Consider the following 19,602-nt stretch of genomic DNA (forward strand, 5'->3'; position numbering starts at 1 on the left):
AACCTAGACTATCCACCCACCATTAACACCAACCAAACTACCACCTCACCTCCTTTATTCCACCACCATTGTTCCATTATCAAAGCCAGGACCCCTTCTATTCCCTTTACAACACTGTTCTTATAGAAAAAATACAAACCAAACCCAGAAAGAGCTCACTCGGTATATGCTAATGTGTATATGTTAGCAAACAAATCTTCACCTTCCACTTCTATTTACATTTTCTTCTTTTTATCTCCATTCAATCTTTCCTTTCCTATTATTTTACATTTAAATCTTTTCTTTCTTCCTCACTCCTTTTTCTACCCAATTTTTCTAAAGTATTGACTCTATGGTTTTCATGCTTGTCGATTCAGCTTCTTATCGCCATCAAACTCGCCGGCCAGTGTATTATGCAACTATTTGAGTATCTCTTCAATCAGGACGCCCAAATCATCACAGACCGAACCAAAGACCCAAATCACCCAAATAGAGAGAGGTGGGGACAAGATGGGAGAAGCGTAGAAGTTGTGACTGATGACAATGACCTTACGCTGTTGCTGGAAGGAAGCAATAACAGGAGGAGTCAATGGTGGGAGAGGGGGGGGGGGGTTGATGGAAGCAACGGCATGATTGGCATGGGTGAACCTTAATTTCTTGAAGAGAATGTAAAATTTAATGTAAGAAAAAATAGAGAGAATGAAATATGTATTGATGATTGATATTATTGATTTATGTATTACAAGATTGATTCATTACAATTCCTATACAATCTATATATAGAAGAAAATGTGGTAGTAGGTGTAGTGGAGGTGATAGTGGGTTAGGTGAAGTGGAGTGTGTGGTGAAGTGGAGGTAGGTGAAGTGGAGTGTGTAGTGGAGTAGGTGAAGGTAAAGATGGGAAATTCTAACAGCCCCCCGCAAACTCAAGGAGGAGAGAAACTAACCAACTTGAGTTTGGAGAGAGTAACAAAACAAGAAAATACATAAAAATAAAAAAGGATAGGAGACACTGTATGGTCGTGTCAGACCGTTGGTGAAGACACTGTATGGGGTGTCATAACGTTGTAGAGGACACTGTATGGTGGTGTCAGACCGATGTAGAAGACAGTTTATGGGGTCATGTCGGACCGTTGTAGAAGACAGTTTATGGGGTCATGTCGGACCGTTGTAGCAGACAATGCTGTGACAGTTGTCGTGACAGTTTACGGAGTCTTGTTGGACCCTTGTAGAAACTAACCGGAATCTATGTCGGGACAGTTTACAGAGTCTTGTCGGACCCTTGTAGAAACTAACCGGAATCAATGTCGGGACAGTTTACCGAGTCTTGTCGGACCCATAAAGGAGCTAACCGGAATCAAATGTCGGGACAGTTTACAGAGTCTTGTCGGACCCATAAAGGAGCTAACCGGAATCAATGTCGGGACAGTTTACAGAGTCTTGTCGGACCCATAAAGGAGCTAACCGGAATCAAATGTCGGGACAGTTTACAGAGTCTTGTCGGACCCTTAAAAAGTTGCACCCTCAAAAGGTGTGCCCAATTTTGTCAAAAGGCGTGCCATCAAAAGGCGTGCCCAATTCATCAAAAGGCGTGCCATCAAAAGGCGTGCCATCAAAAGGCGTGTCCACTTTATCAAAAGATGTGCCATGAAAAGGCGTGCCAGTTTGTCGGGCGGCAAGAGGAGCGCGATACGCGTGGCTGCCTCGGCTATTTAACCAAGACGAAGGCTGAGGCTGAGGCATACCATTCTGAAACCTCTGAAACCAACCCTTCGCTGAAAAACTCTGCCTCTGCGGAGAGAGAAACTGTGGAACACTTTGTTGCCATTCTGTCACCAACCCTTCCGAACATTACCAGTCTGAAATTGCTATTTCGCTGAAACACTTAGCAACCCAAAACATGGCCTCTTCTTCCCGTCCAGCTACCCAGAACCTGCTCACGCTCTTTCCAGAACTGAACGAGCCCACAAGAGAAATAACTGGTGCGGTGGCCAGTGAACCTCAACCAAACACCTCTGGTTTTGCTCCATTGAACTTTCCGATGCGGTCGGTGGAGCAAAAAATGGCGGTGCAAACTGATATTGAGGCTAATCAGTATACTCTGAAGTCATGCGTGGAAACCATGACGGCGGTCACAAATTTGTCGAACCGGCTGCAGAGTAGGACAAATGAGGTGTAGCATTTAAACGCCCAACTGGCTCTGCTCCAACGCATGTATAAGGATGCGCGAGCAGAGATAAGTGTGCTGAAGGCAGAAAATAAGGAGCTTAAGCGGAAGGCCACCGTTATGTTCCGATTTGGAGGGCCGCCATATGCTGCAGTGGAGGAGTATGGGGGAGTGAACGTGCTTGGTGGACAAGGAAACACGGAGGCAACACCGGCAAGGGCCACCCAGGACGGAGGCAAGAAGAAAAGACCGGCGGCAGAGTAGAGAAGGGATAGAAAAATCCCGCCTGTGGGTGTGGTTGTTTTGTTTGTGTGGTTTTTTTTTTTTTTTTTTTTTTTTTTTTTTGATGTAAAATTGTGAACGGGGGGAACCCCGACATGAATAAAAGGAGTGTGGTGTGCAAGTTCATCGTCTTTTTTTTTTTTTTTTTTTTTTTTTTTTTTAATAATAATAATAATAATAATAATAAGAGGGGACTAAGCCAACATGGGTGACTTGGAAACTATATGCTGGGTTGGTGCAATATAATAAAATAAACATAGATATATATATATATATATAGAGATATATTAAAATAAGAGATAGTGGAGTCAAAAGGTGATGGAAAGAAATAAATAAATAAAGAGTGTGATGATGGATATGGGTATAGAGGTAATAAAGGAATGAAAAGAAAGAAATAAAGAAAGAAATTAAAGAAGAAAAGAAAATGGGTTTGTCTGACGCTTCTCAAAAAACAACATAGCAGTGTCTGTTGTTGTGACAGTAAGCATTAAAGATATATAATGATGTAGTCTGGGCAAAAGTTGAAATTCTGTCCATACTGCCCATACTGCGACAAAAGCCTGTCCATACTTGGAATTTTGGAATGAAGCAAGAGCACCATTGGAATTCTGTCCATACTGCGACAAAAGCCTACACCAAGGGGTTGAAGATTCAAAACTGAGGTTCTGCTTCTGATAAGTACTCCATGAAGAGAAAGAACTCCTTGGTTTATCCACCACAACCGGCGAAGAACCATCAGCGATCGGGGTAGCTACAGCAACCGCTTGTGCCGCATCGCCTTTACCGAGACTCACAGCCTCGCCGACGCCGGCAGTCGGAGGATCAACAGGCCCGCATTCCGGTGGATCCACGGCCGCCGGAGAGCACATTTCCTTGGAATTCTCAGCGGGAGCCGATTTTTCCGATGAACCGCCATTTTCAGCCTTTTGGCGCTTGGGAGAGAGAGGTTTGTCTTCGGAAGAAGATGATCGCTTGCTGGTGTTTCCGGAGAGAGATCCACTTCGTCTCGTAGAAACCATGTCTGCTTCGTCCTCTTCTGCTTCTTCGTCTTTCCTTCGAACGCTTCCGCTGCGCCACTCTGATCTTGAAGGTGAATGTTGACTTGGGTTTAGTGGCAGCGGAGTCGAGGTATGTGTAGAAAATAAGCGGAATAGGTTGAGGTCCGGCGGACGGCGAAGGTGAGGTTGCCGCCCGCCGGTGAAGCGAAAAATATTAGGTTCTAAACCTGCTCTGATACCATGTAAAATTTAATGTAAGAAAAAATAGAGAGAATGAAATATGTATTGATGATTGATATTATTGATTTATGTATTACAAGATTGATTCATTACAATTCCTATACAATCTATATATAGAAGAAAATGTGGTAGTAGGTGTAGTGGAGGTGATAGTGGGTTAGGTGAAGTGGAGTGTGTGGTGAAGTGGAGGTAGGTGAAGTGGAGTGTGTAGTGGAGTAGGTGAAGGTAAAGATGGGAAATTCTAACAGAGAACCATGGGGCAAGCAACAATGGTGGTATTCATTTTTTTTCATCTCAATATTTGATTACTGATCTCAACAATGGTGGGGGGTGAGGACTGGTAAGGTAGACTATATGGGCTGCTGCCAGAAATTGTTAATTGAAGTAGGAAGGAAAGTACAGTAAAAAATGATTTAAAAGAGACAGAAAATTAGAGAGATTGAACCAAAACATCAATCTCGACTAAAAAGCAGAGAGAAACATTGGGTGGGAAAGAGAGTTGTTTAATATTGTGGAATGTGAACGCAGAAGAAAGGAGGAATGAAGAGAGTGTTAAAGTCATGTAAACAGAGATTGAATGCTTCGAGGGTAAAAATGTCAAACCATTATAATATCCATGTAAGCATAAATGGCATTATCGCCACCCTAATAAATATATAAAACTATACTGTGTGTCCCCCATATATCATGTCCTGCATTTTTTTAAAATTTATGTGTGAACATATTGCATCATGTCATGGGTCCGTGTGTTCGTGCTTTTTAGCCTTCAAAGCTTTGCTGAGCAATGTTAAGCAAAATATATAGGTTAAACATATAACCAACAAAAACTAACAATCAAAAAGAGCAAAAAACAGTACAAACATATATGCATACCACTGCTCAGAGAGGGTTGGCCTGATATAAGCATAATAATGTCCACCATGCACCCCACCACTATGAACCAAAACACTGCAAACAAGCAATACTTCGTTATAACCATTGCGATACAGAGTGTCAATTACATGCTGATATCCATCAATCACAATTACTAAAATCAAAAATCAAAAGAAAAGGTATTATGGAAGTCTACAATGTACTTTTCGCATAAAATCTAATTTTCTTGGACATATAATACTATCTGAACAGAAAACAAAAAATCATGCCCCAACAAAATAAAAAATAATGAGAAAATGAAAAAGGAAATAATAAATGATGACACAGATAACACAAATGAATAAAATACATCTCCATTCACATCAAAAGGAGAGATGAAAATGTGTGATAAGGACATGTAATTCTGGAGTGCTATATAATTGAAATATGTGGCCAATATAGTATAAAGATGCCACACCACTTCAATTCCTTTGTCAGAATTTCATTTTTTTCCAGGGGAGGGAAAAAGAGAGGAAAGTGCTACATTGACCAAAGAGTCATACAACAGTAATCAAGAATCCACCTTCCTCTTTTGTTCTCAGGTTTTTCTTTGGGGAGAGGTTTCAATGGATCCATGGAGGCTGCCTCCCATTGAGGCTTGAACCCATAACCTTATACTTGGTTCCATATCACAAGGATCAAAATTTTGTTTCGGTATGTTCTTTTGGTTAGCTTGGAAACGGAAATGTTTTGAAATGAATTTTCGAAAACATAAGTGAAATGAGGAGGGGGAAAAAACATTTGAGAACAAAAACCAAAACCTATATAAATGTTAATACATTCGGAATAATTAAATAATTGAACATGTTGAGCTCTATGAATATTAGAAGCTCATAAACAAGGTTTAAAAACTTAGTTATTGGTTTGCCATTGTAAGAAAATACATTTGGAAAATGCAAAATTCTGATAGCAAAAGGAACGAAAACAGAAAAAACAAAGTACATTGCAGTAACAAAGAAAGAAGGAAAATAAGTGGCTTAATCATGCATGTTTATTTTCTCCTTTCTATCTCTTCTCTTTTGTTTTTAAGTTTCTTAAATTCTCTAATAAATTTAATATTTTTATATATTCTCAAGTATTTTCTTTTGACAAAAAGAGGCAAATAGAAATAAGCATTGTTAAATGTTCTTAATAGGTGTCGAAATAACTCATTGTTGCGGTATGTTCTCTAGTGTTTCACTGTGTTTTGGTATATTTCAATGGAAACATTGAAATTTTGCTATGCCACTGTTATTTCGTTATGGTTTCCTAGGAAACAGAAATGTTTCGGCCATTGATAGAAACAAAACGAAATTTTGTTCTTCATCTCATCATCCAACCACCAAGCAGGAAGAGAAGACATCTTTCCCCTTTAAATTTAGCAAACATAAGATGAGGATTTTTTTAAAAAAGATCTACAATTAGATACCATTTTCTAAGTTGATATTTGTTATCAACATATTGGATATATTGGAAGAAAAGCAATAAACAGAGAAGTAAGGAAACATGCAAAAAAAGCGCCACCTGACAATTTCATATAAATTTATCTAAAGAGAGCAGATGTTTCACAAAACAAAGCGGTAAAGGTATGCAAAGATTTCCTGGAAAGAAAATTAATCAGAGGCCTATTAGCATAAGATAAAGCCACTTTACATTTTCATATAATTTTATCTAAAGAGAGCATATATTTCAACAAAACAAATTGTGTAAAGCTATACATTAAGTAAAATTTTCTGGGAAGAAAATTAATGAGAGGCTCACTGGTATAATGTAAAAAAGAATAAATACCTGTGAAGGGTATACAAGTTGCGAACACTCCTATCTGCTTCAGGTGACAAATATCTGCCATCCTCTCTGTCAAGATCGAGTTGTAGAGGGAACTCATAGCGGTCATTTATCTGTTTTACAAATGAAACAAGATGTTTCAGTAATGTTTTAAATGAAAGAGGTTATGTGTGTGTGTGTGTGACAAACGGTTAGTGTAAACATCTTTCACAAAAACAACTAATTCTAAAGTGGGAGGGAGCAATAGTTTAAGAAAAGTTCCCTCATCATTGAGCTAGTCTGCTCTCAAAATCAAGCAGACAGTCAGAACTCTAGAGAAGAGGTACATGAGAGAGAGTTGACCTTGCCCAACTCAAATTATACAGTTCATTCCAAAAGCATCATATGGAAGGAAGCAGTAAGACAACTAGAAAATAAAAAGAAGGGTTATTCTAGAACCTAAAAATGATAAAAGCAAAAAGACAGATTCTGATTGAAATATAAATGATCCATTAGATAAACTAGGCACAGAGTGGGGTGGGGTCCCTTTAAAGCTAGGCATGTTATCCATAATCAAGCAAGAAAATCAGATCATGCCAAATGACAAGATATTAAGTTTCTTACATGATGAATGATACTGTGGGCTTTGTGCATAGATCAGACAAACATATGCTGCTGGCACAAGACTCATCCACTTCCACTCAAAAGTTACAGACTTGGCATTTGAACACATATTTGGAGGACCTGATATTCAGCTATTTAGGGACCCTAAACAGCTTTTCTATTGAAGCATTATTTCCAGAGCCCAAAAGTTTTTCATCAAGTAAAGGAATGTATTTAAATCAGGGGGAAAGAATCTCGGACCTTCTGTTAACATTATCTTATAAACAAAAATTATTTGGGCTCTAAAATATACAAGGGCTGAAATTGGAAATGACAAGGCAAAAGCTTGTTCAATGTTCACTTTAAGCACACCTAGTTTGGCCTGGTGCAAATGAGCTCAAAATGACTGAGACTCACCAATCATTCAAAAACAAGTATCTTTGAAACATGTAGCTCCTTCATGACTAACTAGTTATTTCATTTTTTGCTGGAAATTTGTGTTAATGCATATAATAAGATAGTGGCATGTATATAATATGATAGTGGTGTTGGTGGTAGATAGTGGCATGTATAGAATATGATAGTGGTGTTGGTGGTAGATAGTGGCATGTATAGAATATGATAGTGGTGTTGGTGGTAGATAGTGGCATGTATATAATATCATAGTGGTAGATAGTGGTAATATATAATATCATAGTGGTAGATAGTGGTAATATATAATATGTAAGTGGCATATAATGGGTTATAATGATGTTTGTAATATCTCCTATATAAGGAGTGTCATTTGGTCTTGTAAAATAAGAAGTTTTGAATATAACAGAAATATATTCCTTCTTCCTCATATTTTCGGAGTTCTTCTTCCTCATTTTTTCTAAGTTGGTATCAGAGCAACAAAAAACACAGCAGCCCTAAAACCGTCATAGCCATGTCGGAAGTCACGTCTGAAACCACTTCAACCCCTGCCGCTGCCATTCCAGTAAAAACGTCCAACTCTCACTCTGTCCAAATCACCACCATCCGCCTAAATGGTGATAATTTTCTCCGCTGGTCACAATCTGTCCGGATGTATATCCGTGGGCAAGGAAAGATCGGTTACATCACTGGTGACAAGAAGGCTCCTGCTGTTAATGATCCGCTGTTCGACAGTTAGGACGCTGAAAACTCCATGGTTATGACATGGTTGGTCAATTCCATGGAGGAGGATATAAGCTCTAATTACATGTGCTATCCTACTGCACAAGAATTGTGGGATAATGTTAGTCAGATGTATTCTGACCTAGGAAATCAATCTCAAGTTTTCGAATTAACTTTGAAGTTGGGAGAGATTCGTCAAGGAGATGATTCCGTCACCAAATATTTCAATTCGTTGAAAAGGTTGTGGCAGGATCTTGACATCTTTAACACATACGAATGGAAATCGGTTGACGACTGCAACCACCACAAGAAAACTGTGGAAGACAGCCGTATTTACAAGTTTCTTGCCGGCCTCAACATTGAGTTCGATGAAGTGCGAGGAAGAATTATTGGCAGACCTCCTCTCCCATCCATTGGCGAAGTATTTGCTGAAGTCAGAAGGGAAGAGAGCCGAAGGAGCGTCATGCTTAAGAAAAAAGGTACTGGTGAATCAATTGAAATTTCTGCTTTAATTAGCGATGCTGCGGCCAACAAGGCTGCAAATTACCAGCGCAGGTTTGATGATAAGCCACGGGTCTGGTGTGATTTTTGCAACAAGCCTCGCCATACACGCAAAACGTGTTGGAAGATCCATGGCAAACCTGTCAACTGGAAAAGCAGCAAACAAGGAGAGAAGAATCGTGGCTTTCCTACCGCTAATGAAGCCGATTCAGGTCCCTTCAACAAAGAGCAGATTGATCAACTCTTAAAGCTGATAAAATCCAACTCCTCATCCGGTACTCCTAGTGTTTTGTTGGCACAAACAGGTAGAAATCCTAAAGCCTTCTCTTGCCTAAACTTCTCTCCGTGGATCATAGATTCCGGTGCCTCCGATCACATGACTAGTTTTTCCCATTTATTTAGTACCTATTTCCCTTGTTCTGGTCATGACAAAATCAGAATAGCCGATGGTAGTTTTTCACCTATTGCAGGAAAAGGATTTATTAAACTAACTGAGAAAATTAATCTCAATGCTGTTCTTCACGTCCCCAACTTAGCCTGTAACCTTTTGTCTGTCAGTAAACTATCTAAGGATTCTAATTGTCGTGTTACATTTTTTGAATCCCATTGTGAATTTCAGGACCAGAACTCGGGGATGATGATTGGGCGTGCTAGGATGCTTGAAGGTCTTTACTACTTTGATGAAGTACCTGTTAGTAATAAAAAAGCTCAGAGCTTTAATAGTACTAGTTCAATCTCTGTTCGAGAAAAAATAATGCTATGGCACTATAGGCTAGGACATCCTAGTTTTCTTTATCTGAAATATTTATTTCCAGAATTATTTAAAGGGATTGATTGTTCTTCTTTTCATTGTGAAAGTTGCATTTTTGCAAAATTTCGTCGCTCTACTTATTTGCCAAAACCTTACCAGGCTTCCAAACCTTTTTATTTGATTCATAGTGATGTTTGGGGCCCTTCTAAAATCACTACTCTTTCTGGTAAAAGATGGTTTGTTACATTTATTGATGACCATACCCGCTTATGTTGGATTTATTTGATGAATAAAAAATCTGACGTGAAAAATTTATTCACAAATTTTTACAATATGATTGAAAACCAATTTCAAACCAAAATTGGTATTTTACATTCTGATAATGGAACAGAATATTTCAATGAGCAGTTGGGTGAGTTTTTGGAAAAAAAAAGGGATTTTTCATCAATCTACATGTCGGGATACCCCTCAACAAAATGGCATTGCAGAACGAAAAAATAAACATCTACTTGAAGTAGCACGTGCTATAATGTTTTACATGCATGTTCCTAAATATTTATGGGGCGAAGCAATTTTAACAGCCTCTTATTTGATAAACAGGATGCCTACAAAGGTGTTAACATACAAAACACCTTTCGATTGTCTAAAAAATTTTTTTCCTGACACGAGGTTGTTTTCTGATTTACCCACCAAAGTTTTTGGATGTACTGCCTATGTTCATGTTCCCAGTCAATTTCGTTCAAAACTTGACCCCCGTGCTATAAAATGTGTTTTTTTGGGTTATTCCTCAAACAAAAAGGGGTATAAGTGTTTCGATCCTCAAACCAAGAAATTTCATGTGAGTATGGATGTGTCATTTGTGGAAACAAAATCCTATTTCCCCAACACTTCTCTTCAGGGGGAGACAAGTGGAGTAGAAGACCGTTTTTGGGATATTTCTATCCCGCTCCTCAATGTCATTTGTCCTACACAAAAACCACATCTGTCTGATAATGATCACTTAGGAGAACCAAGTTCTATGGTTGCCTAGTCAAGAAGATTCTTGTTTAGGGAGAGAAGTACTACAAAATGATCTAAATCCTGAGCTTCAGGTTTATACTAGGAAGCGATTTCATCTGAGGAATAATGACCCGAATGTCCATCGTAATGACCCGAATGTCCACCCGAGTTCTGGCATCGAAATTTTAGGTAATCCTATTCCTTCTATTTCCGACCTTGATGTTCCTATAGCAATTAGGAAAGGTGTCCGAAATTGCATTAAACATCCTATTGCAAATTACCTCTCCTATCAAAGACTGTCTAAAAACCATAGAGCTTTCACATCTAGGATTTCACACTTGTTTGTTCCAAGGAATATACAGGAAGCATTGGATGATCCGAATTGGAAATTAGCAATCATGGAGGAGATGAATGCTTTAAGGAGAAGTGGTACTTGGGAGATAGTTGATCTACCCAAAGACAAGAAAACAGTTGGGTGTAAATGGGTGTTTACGATAAAATGTAACGCAGATGGAAGCGTTGAGAGATACAAGGCGAGACTGGTGGCTAAAGGCTTCACTCAAACTTATGGGATCGACTATCAGGAGACGTTTGCTCCTGTTGCTAAAATAAATTCCATCAGAGTACTGTTATCTCTTGCAGTAAATTCAGATTGGCCTCTACATCAACTTGACATTAAAAATGCATTTCTCAATGGTGATCTTGAAGAGGAAGTGTTCATGAGCCTACCGCCGGGATTTGAGCAGAGACTTGGAAGCGACAGAGTATGCAGATTGAACAAGTCATTATACGGACTCAAACAATCACCAAGAGCGTGGTTTGAACGCTTTGGGAAGGCAGTTATCAGTTGTGGCTTCTCGCAGAGTCAAGCAGATCACACAATATTTTATAAACATTCAAAAAACAGTAAAATTGCAATTTTGATTGTTTATGTTGATGACATCATTTTAACTGGTAATGATGAAGCAGAGTTAGCAGCCCTCAAAGACAAACTCGCAAAAGAATTTCACATTAAGGATCTGGGAGCCCTCAAGTATTTCCTCGGAATGAAATTTGCAAGATCCAAGGAAGGTATATTCGTTAATCAGAGAAAATATGTTCTTGATCTCCTTGGAGAAACAGGTATGCTTGGTTGTAAGATGGTGGAGACTCCGATCGAGCCTAGCTTGAAGTTACAAGCTGCTAAGGCTGAAGAAGTCAAAGAGAGGGAACAATATCAGCGACTTGTCGGGAAATTGATTTACTTGTCTCATACGCGGCCTGATATTGCCTTTGCAGTCAGCATGGTAAGTCAGTTCATGTACTCACCAGGGACAGAGCATTTTGAGGCCGTTTATAAGATCTTAAGATATTTGAAAGGAACTCCAGGGAGAGGCTTACTGTTCAAGAAACATGGACATCTTCAAGTTGAAGTATACACAGATGCAGACTGGGCAGGAAGTGTTACAGACAGGAGATCAACATCCGGATACTGCTCCTTTGTAGGTGGGAACCTAGTTACATGGCGGAGTAAAAAACAGAATGTGGTAGCTAGAAGTAGTGCAGAAACAGAGTTCAGAGCTGTTGCCCATGGAATCTGTGAAGTAATGTGGATTAAAAGAATTCTTGAAGAATTAAAGCTTTCTCACCCGACACCTATGAAGGTCTATTGTGACAACAAAGCAGCTATATCTATAGCTCATAATCCAGTTCTACATGATCGCACAAAACATATAGAAGTGGATAAACATTTCATCAAGGAGAAAATCAATGCTGGCATAATCTGTATGACCTACCTTCCAACAGGTGAACAATTAGCTGATGTGCTAACGAAGGGACTACACAAGAAGCAATTTGATAAACTGACTAGCAAGCTGGCTATGGAAGATATCTTCAAACCAGCTTGAGGGGGAGTGCTGGAAATTTGTGTTAATGCATATAATAAGATAGTGGCATGTATATAATATGATAGTGGTGTTGGTGGTAGATAGTGGCATGTATAGAATATGATAGTGGTGTTGGTGGTAGATAGTGGCATGTATATAATATCATAGTGGTAAATAGTGGTAATATATAATATGTAAGTGGCATATAATGGGTTATAATGATGTTTGTAATATCTCCTATATAAGGAGTGTCATTTGGTCTTGTAAAATAAGAAGTTTTGAATATAACAGAAATATATTCCTTCTTCCTCATATTTTCGGAGTTCTTCTTCCTCATATTTTCTAAGTTTTTTCATGGAGGCTTCAACAATAAGTTTATAACCCCAACTCAATTTATTACAGCAAGGACACGATTTTCTCAATTGGTTGAATGAACAATCTATTCAAATCAATTTTTCTGTGAGACTCCAGGTATTGTCATAGGCAAAAGGCTGAACAGCTACGTTTGGTCCTACAATATAATATACACAATGTGAAATTTTATTAGAAAAGCATTTTTCAGAGTCATGAATTGTACATGGCTTCCTGCTATTCCTTTGGTTCAATGAGAGAGAGAGAGAGAGAGAGAGAGAGAGAGATTGGGCATCAGATGTAAATAGCATTTGAACTTGGGTGGGTTCAAATGGCAATGACCCAAGCTAAACTCAAATTTCAGTTGTGCTTGGACCACTATCTATCAACCTCAAGCTAAGCTTGGCTGTAAATCCGCACCACAGTTTGAATTTGGGCAGGGTTTGATTGGGAAATAGTCTCAAACAACTCAGCTTAAATATATGCATATAGTACGTGTATTAATTTATTTATTTTTTTCTCAGCCAATCTATGGGCACTAAGATTATATTGTAGTTCAAGAACATGTACTCACAACACAAGAATTCTCCCCCTTCTAAAAAACCGAAGTCCTAAGTTCAGCTGATTAAAATGGGCAATTTTTTTGTCTTTGAAATCTTGCAGCCACCTTTCCATGCCACCACAGCACCGCCAGTCCGCTCCACAGCAACACCTCTTCATTTTCTCCACATTGTCCTGCAGCTCTTGTTTGTTATAGAGCCCTTATTCATGTCACATATATTACTTTCTGTCTCCATATATCTTTGTATATCTCTTTTGACACGTATTTATATATATTGCAAAGGTATTGCTCAGTATAATATAAAGACACGGGCGTATATAGTTTGTGAATTTAATATCTAGTATAAATCCTTTGGCTCCACAAAATTCAAAAAGAAAAAACAACTCACTGCACTATACATATTTTCTTTTCTTTACACAAAATTTATAATTTTATATAGTTATTATATTATAATATAAATATTTCATTCAAATACAATAAAATAATGTAACATAACACTAATTCCTAAGGGAGTTCAGAACCAAACATCAAACATAGATTTGTAAATGTCGCAACTGACCCTCCCTAGAAGTGGAAATGATCTGGGGAACTTTCCAGAAGCTAACCATGATCAAGCCAACGACTCATCTATGCCCTCTAACCTTTGCTACAATCACAAATAATCCAAGAGTGTCAAAATCTTCGAACTAGCGACAAAAAAATCCCAGTTTCAAACTATCCAATAAAAGAAAACAAGGTATCACTACATGATCATAAACAAATAATGTAACACAAAAATGAACACATCCCTCAATGTCAAAAGAATTCACCCTCTATATTTCTTATGAAAACAAGCTCCTAGATGCACTCGAGGCATGACTTACACTTAGGCCTGGGTGCCTGATTCAAAGTCAAGAATAGAATCTTGCATCAAATACCATCAAAATTTCCACATTGGCAATAATTAGACACACAACTTCAAAAGTTTTCCAAGCTTGAAGAACAAAAAACACTGTAAAGCATCAGTTTTAGCTTATTTTTTCTTTTTCTTTTTCCTTTTTGATAAATAAAAACCACCAGTTTTAGCTTCTCTATTAATCACGCTCTTATTTCTCACCATCCACAAACAGTGAAGGAAAAGACCAAATGGGAAAAACAAATTGTGTGATACCAAAACATTCAAAATATCAGTACAGCTCCCGAGAAAAAAGGAAAAAATTTCAAATTGATAAGGAAGAGGACATTGCATCTGCTTGTGCAGCAATTGATGATGCAAATCTGCATTCCAGCCTGCTCAACAAACATAATGCATAAGCTAGGGCAAAATAAGACCAGTAGGGTAGAAAGATTGTTAATCTAGAGCACCTTGTAGCAAACATCACATTTAAAATGACTTAACCATGAGGCAATGCAGACCTTTAAAGACAGAACGTCTCCAATGGAATTTTTAAACCTTCCATGCATGCAGTGTCTCTTGGGTGTGTTAAGGGAATAAGGATTGTGCACCATAAAGAATATCGAGTGTGTTTGGTTTGGTTTTGGGAGATAAATTTTTAAAAAAAAAAATTGGGAGAGAGTTTAGAAATTTTTTTGGTTTGTTTGGTTGTATATTTTGAAAATAGTTTAAGATAATGGAAGTTTGGGATGATTTGATATTTTGTTGTAGTTGAGTAGATGTGTGTGAGAGAAAAAGTGATTGAGGATGAGAGAGGAGAGAAAAAAGGTGATTGATTGATGTACAAGAGAGAGAAAGTGATTTTGGAAAAAAAATTCAAAAAATTTCTAACCAAACAAAATTTTGAAATTTTTTTTCAAAAATTGTGTTTTGAGAGTGAAACCAAACAAGGCCATCATTTTTTTCTTTTTGTCCTTTTTGCTGATGAGAATGAAATTGGCCAGAACTCCTACACCTCACTAGGAGGTCAGTGGTTCAAATCTCCCCACTTGCATATGGATCTTATTCCCCGTGTATTAATTGGGGCTTTCTCTCCCACTTTGGGAGTTTCTTTGTATTGATTATATGTTGTATTTGATCATTATCATTATAATTGTTAATCATTGGGCTTCATTGTAATATCTTATATGAATCCAAAAAAAAAAAAAAGAATGAAATTGTTACATTTACAAAATGTAGCTTAATTCTAGTTTTGTTAAAAAATAGAAAGTTGTCCATGGCAACAGGCATACATATCTAGTAGAACAGAGCTACACAAATTGTAAAATGAAGCATACCATTTTTATTTTATTATTGAATTTAGCTGATATGCTGCATAATTGTACAACACTAACAGTGATCGGATTGAACAGACAATGCATACCATACACAATCATAAATAAAAAAACAAGTCACAAAGCAAAATACAGATTTTTTAATACTAACCTTTACCATGGTATCCCGCATAAAATCATATTCAAACCGTTTTAACTGAAGTTGAAGGACAGGGGGGAAATCAATGAACAGGACACCCTTCCTTGCATCCTGGAAAGGTCAAGAATTACAGCATTTCTTTATGAGACAGAACCATAGCATTGCGTCCGGCAATTGGATCCAAAAAAGAACAAAATGCTTGTCAATGATAATGACAAAATGGACAACTCAATTGCAATGAAAATTTAATATCAACTTAATAAAGCACTTCGGCTTTGTTCAGACCGGCATACAAAATGGTTGATCCAGGTAAAGCTATCTTGGAAATTATTTAGAGTGAAATTCAAATCACAGGGTTTCAAAGCATCCAACCTGTAACCCATATTGTTCAGCATGGTATTTGTTATCACCCTCGAGACGTTCCACCTCCACATATTTGTCGAAAGAAGCATAAACATCACGACAGCCCTTGACATCAAGCTGAAGATCTACACTCAAAATACATATAAGTCAGTAAAGCTTACAGATATATATCTCAAATAACACAGTGGTATAACTGTAAGTTAAAACAAGTACCATAAAATGATTCCTTTCTTGTTGATTTGTAGTCCACATTGATGCATTCTATATAGTTCATATGGTGACCTTCAAATAACTGCTGTATTGTACCCTCCACAACAGTTCCCTGAGCCAGTAAAACCAGAGTCAAGTATAATAATCAACCTCCTAGCACTAAATACAGACTATGAAGTCCATGATGCTATTAAATCACTATACCTTCATTTTATCTTCAAGCTTTTCACAAAGCACTCTGTTAAGTTCTTGCACGTCATGCTGCATGAAAGAATCATATGTATCCCATCCGAAAGACTTCGTCAACTCTTTTGTTGCTACACTAGTGTCACTGTACTGGAGCTTATAGAATAAACTCTGCAAAGCCAAAGGGATGCTCCCTGACGGCATATCATTCTCAGTTGTTGGCATATGATACACAGCCTGAATAAAGTGACCCAAATAAGGCATTTCCTCATAAAATAAAATCAATCAGACAAGTTGAATGAAAAGGCAAACCTTTCTGAAATAAGGAATATGGTACAATGTCTGGAGGAGAGAGTTCATGTAACAAGTAGCTCCTTGATTTTTAAGACCTACATAGCCAGTCTCCTTTTTCGAGTCATGTGACCAGTAATCAGTTACCCTACGGACAGCAACATCAGCTTCTACTACAATAGTATCATTCACCAGATAACCTCTACTGGGGTCATACAGTTCACTAAGAGGCATGAAAGAAGTGAAACCCCAATCACTTTCTCGTGCATTGAACTGGTGTTGTGTGTCTGCAGAATGAAAAGCATCTCAATTAGCATCAAACCAGTAATAGGCTTTAAACCTAAAAAGAAACAAAGAAGTATAAGATACCAGTTTGCACAAAACTTTATCTGTCTAACGACTTAGATTGACGAACGACTTTGGAATGCCACCTTCTAGGTGATTAACAGAGAGATTGAGATGTACAAGGGATATCATGTTCCCAAAAGCATCAGGAATCGGACCTTCTAGATCATTAAAAGAGAGATCAAGATACCTTAAGTTGGAAAGGTTCCCAAGCTGATGAGGAATCGGACCACCAAAGTGATTGAAATTGAGGTTGAGGACTTGTAATCTGCTCAAGGAAGCAATTGACTCTGGGATGCGCCCTTCAAACGAATTTCCGCTAAGATCTAAGTACTTCAAATGCTGCAATTCAAGCAATGAAGGACTCATCTCACCTCTCAGACCATAGGAATAGGAAAGATTCTCTGGTACATGAAGATCGAGCATGGTTACATGACCACTGTGGTTGTTGCAATGGACTCCACTCCATTTGCAACAGTCTTTCTTATCTTCTTCATTCCCCCAAGAAGAGAGAATACCATAATGATCTATGGCAGCTTCTTTAAACTTGAGGAGAGCTTGTTTCTCCCTCTCTATGCACCTGATTTTATTAGCAGCTTCAACTCCTCCCGAGGAAAGTCCAAGAACAGGTATGTAGTTTAACAATAACACAACCACGAACACATGGAGAAGTTGAATTGATTTTGGTAGCATAATAATAATATATTTTGTGACCATAATGGATGGATGGCCAAAATTTGAAGGATAAAAGATTTTTGTTTGTTGTTTTTCGTTTTTCTGAGTTCTGTTTGCCATCCCACTTCTTATACTTAGATTGTCATATTTTTTTTATTTTTTTTTTAATTTAATTTTTTTAAAAATAGGGAGACTTGGGAGTCAATGAAGAAGACTCCAAGTCAATGAAGAAGACTTGGGAGTCAATGAATAAGACACGGCTACTTTTTGAAAAAGGACACACTGTACACACCCATTTGAAAAACAACCGTGTATCACAGGTAATTACATCGTACTAGATATCACGCAAGTCATCTACAGCGAAAACACGAGAACCCAAGTCAAGGTCAAATATGGCTGCAATGCAACCTATGTTTCTGCCGTACTTTACATTTAAATTTAAATTGGCCAAAATGACCTTCCCATTAGGGCTAGGTAGGTTGTCTTTAATTTAGATTTGCTTGTTTACAAATTTAGCTGTTTTAGTGGGTTTTTTTTTTTAATTTTTTTAATTATTTATGTGATAAAAAAAATTGTGTTATTGAGATGATTTGTAATTTTTTTTTATAGTTGAATAGATGATTATAAAAGAAAAAGTAATTAATTACTATGTAAGATGTAATATTTTATCTTATTAACTATTTTAATTTTATTTTTTATTTTTTATTTTTTCATCTTTATTAACTGTTTTAGCCAAAATCAAACATCCCAAATGTCTTAGAGTGGATGGTTAGGTTCCTTTTAAGGAAAATGGAATTTTTAATGAAAAGGCTATGGAAGCTCCAACTTCTCAACATAATTTTTCAAAATTTTTGAATTATTGTAAAAAGACAAAAAAGACATGTCGTAAAATGATTCGTTGATTAAGTTTATTTTAATATTATTAATATCAGCTAAATTTATATGTTCCTAAATTAACTACATGAAAAATTTATACCATGTATAGATACTCTCTAGTTTTTTAAATATATGTTCTTAAATTAACTTTTTTAATTAAATTTATTTTAATATTTAATATCACCTAAATTTGTATTTTCAAAATTAACCCCATAAAAATTTATACCATATATAGACACTCTCTAATTTTTAAATTTATGTTCCTAAATTAACTCCTACATATTTTCAAACCCTATAATCATATTAATATTTTAGTATTTTCAATTTTTTTTAAAATAAAAATTAACAACCTTCAAAATGTTTTGATATAATAGAATTTTATTTTTTAATGTTACATAAACTTCTAAAAATAGGAGATTGCAACCAAATATTCCAATTAGTCTTACGTTTTTTCGTGATTGGGGATGCTGTTGCGCGGGGTGCGCAGCAGCATCTGTTGTGCAGCGAAATGGGCCCATTTCAGGGTTCATTTTGATAATCTGAACCGTTCACATTTTAGAATATATCAAGTAGAACATGCTTGTAAAAAATCAAGTTAATCGGATATCGTTTACCGATTCATCCATTCACATTTCTATCTACAAAAATAAATAATAATTGTGATTTAAAGTATTAAAATGAATACAAATGTGAGTGGATGAATAGGTAAACGATATCCGATTAACTTGATTTTTTGCAGGTATGCTAACGGTTCGGATTATCAAAATGAGCCCCAAAATGAGTCTATTTCGCCGTACAACAGGTGCTACTGCGCACCCCGCGCAACAGCATCCCCAAATTCCGTTTTTTCTATTGGTCTATTAAGTCCTATTAGTGAAAAATTTCTTTCCGTGTAGTCCTATTTTTTTTTTATTTTAGTAGTGTTTTGGTAGACAACTATATCCTTTTATTAATGTGACAAGTATGATGTAATATTTCAATGTGGCAGGTATTAATGTGACACTCCAACGATGTGACATTTTAAAAAAACTAAAAATTTCGTAGTGTATTTTTTTCAAATGTGACAACGTGACAGGTATGATTTAACACTTCAAGACTTTTACTCCAAAAAACTTAAAAATTCCTTAGTGTACTTTGTCCAAATGTGATAACATGACAGGTATGATGTGACACTAAAAAAAAATTAAAAATTTCGTAGTGTACTTTTTTCAAATGTAATAAT

At 37.0% G+C, this 19,602-nt stretch overlaps 1 protein-coding gene across 19 annotated transcripts in view; it reads right to left on the minus strand.

Annotated features, from left to right (window-relative positions):
* Positions 1 to 17,605, minus strand: part of LOC145789295 (ubiquitin C-terminal hydrolase 12-like) — a 40,829-nt gene extending 23,224 nt beyond the window's left edge. For 11 of the 19 annotated variants that reach the window (XR_014357971.1, XR_014357972.1, XR_014357970.1 and 8 more), the window contains exons 1-8: positions 17,020 to 17,604; positions 16,506 to 16,771; positions 16,212 to 16,430; positions 16,011 to 16,119; positions 15,807 to 15,922; positions 15,447 to 15,545; positions 6,346 to 6,455; positions 4,540 to 4,614 (exon numbers count right to left, since the gene is read on the minus strand). Coding sequence is in view for 16 of the 19 variants with exons in the window: in XM_082911496.1 (XP_082767622.1) it covers positions 4,540 to 4,614; positions 6,346 to 6,455; positions 15,447 to 15,545; positions 15,807 to 15,922; positions 16,011 to 16,119; positions 16,212 to 16,430; positions 16,506 to 16,718 (941 nt within the window). In the remaining 3 variants the exon portion in view is untranslated. The other 8 variants (XM_082911498.1, XM_082911493.1, XM_082911492.1 and 5 more) reach the window with 2 other exon arrangements.
* Positions 17,606 to 19,602: the final 1,997 nt, after the last annotated feature.

This window comes from Camellia sinensis, unplaced genomic scaffold (genome assembly GCF_055761805.1).
Source record: "Camellia sinensis isolate YWXY unplaced genomic scaffold, ASM5576180v1 Unanchor12, whole genome shotgun sequence".
Lineage (NCBI taxonomy): Eukaryota > Viridiplantae > Streptophyta > Magnoliopsida > Ericales > Theaceae > Camellia > Camellia sinensis.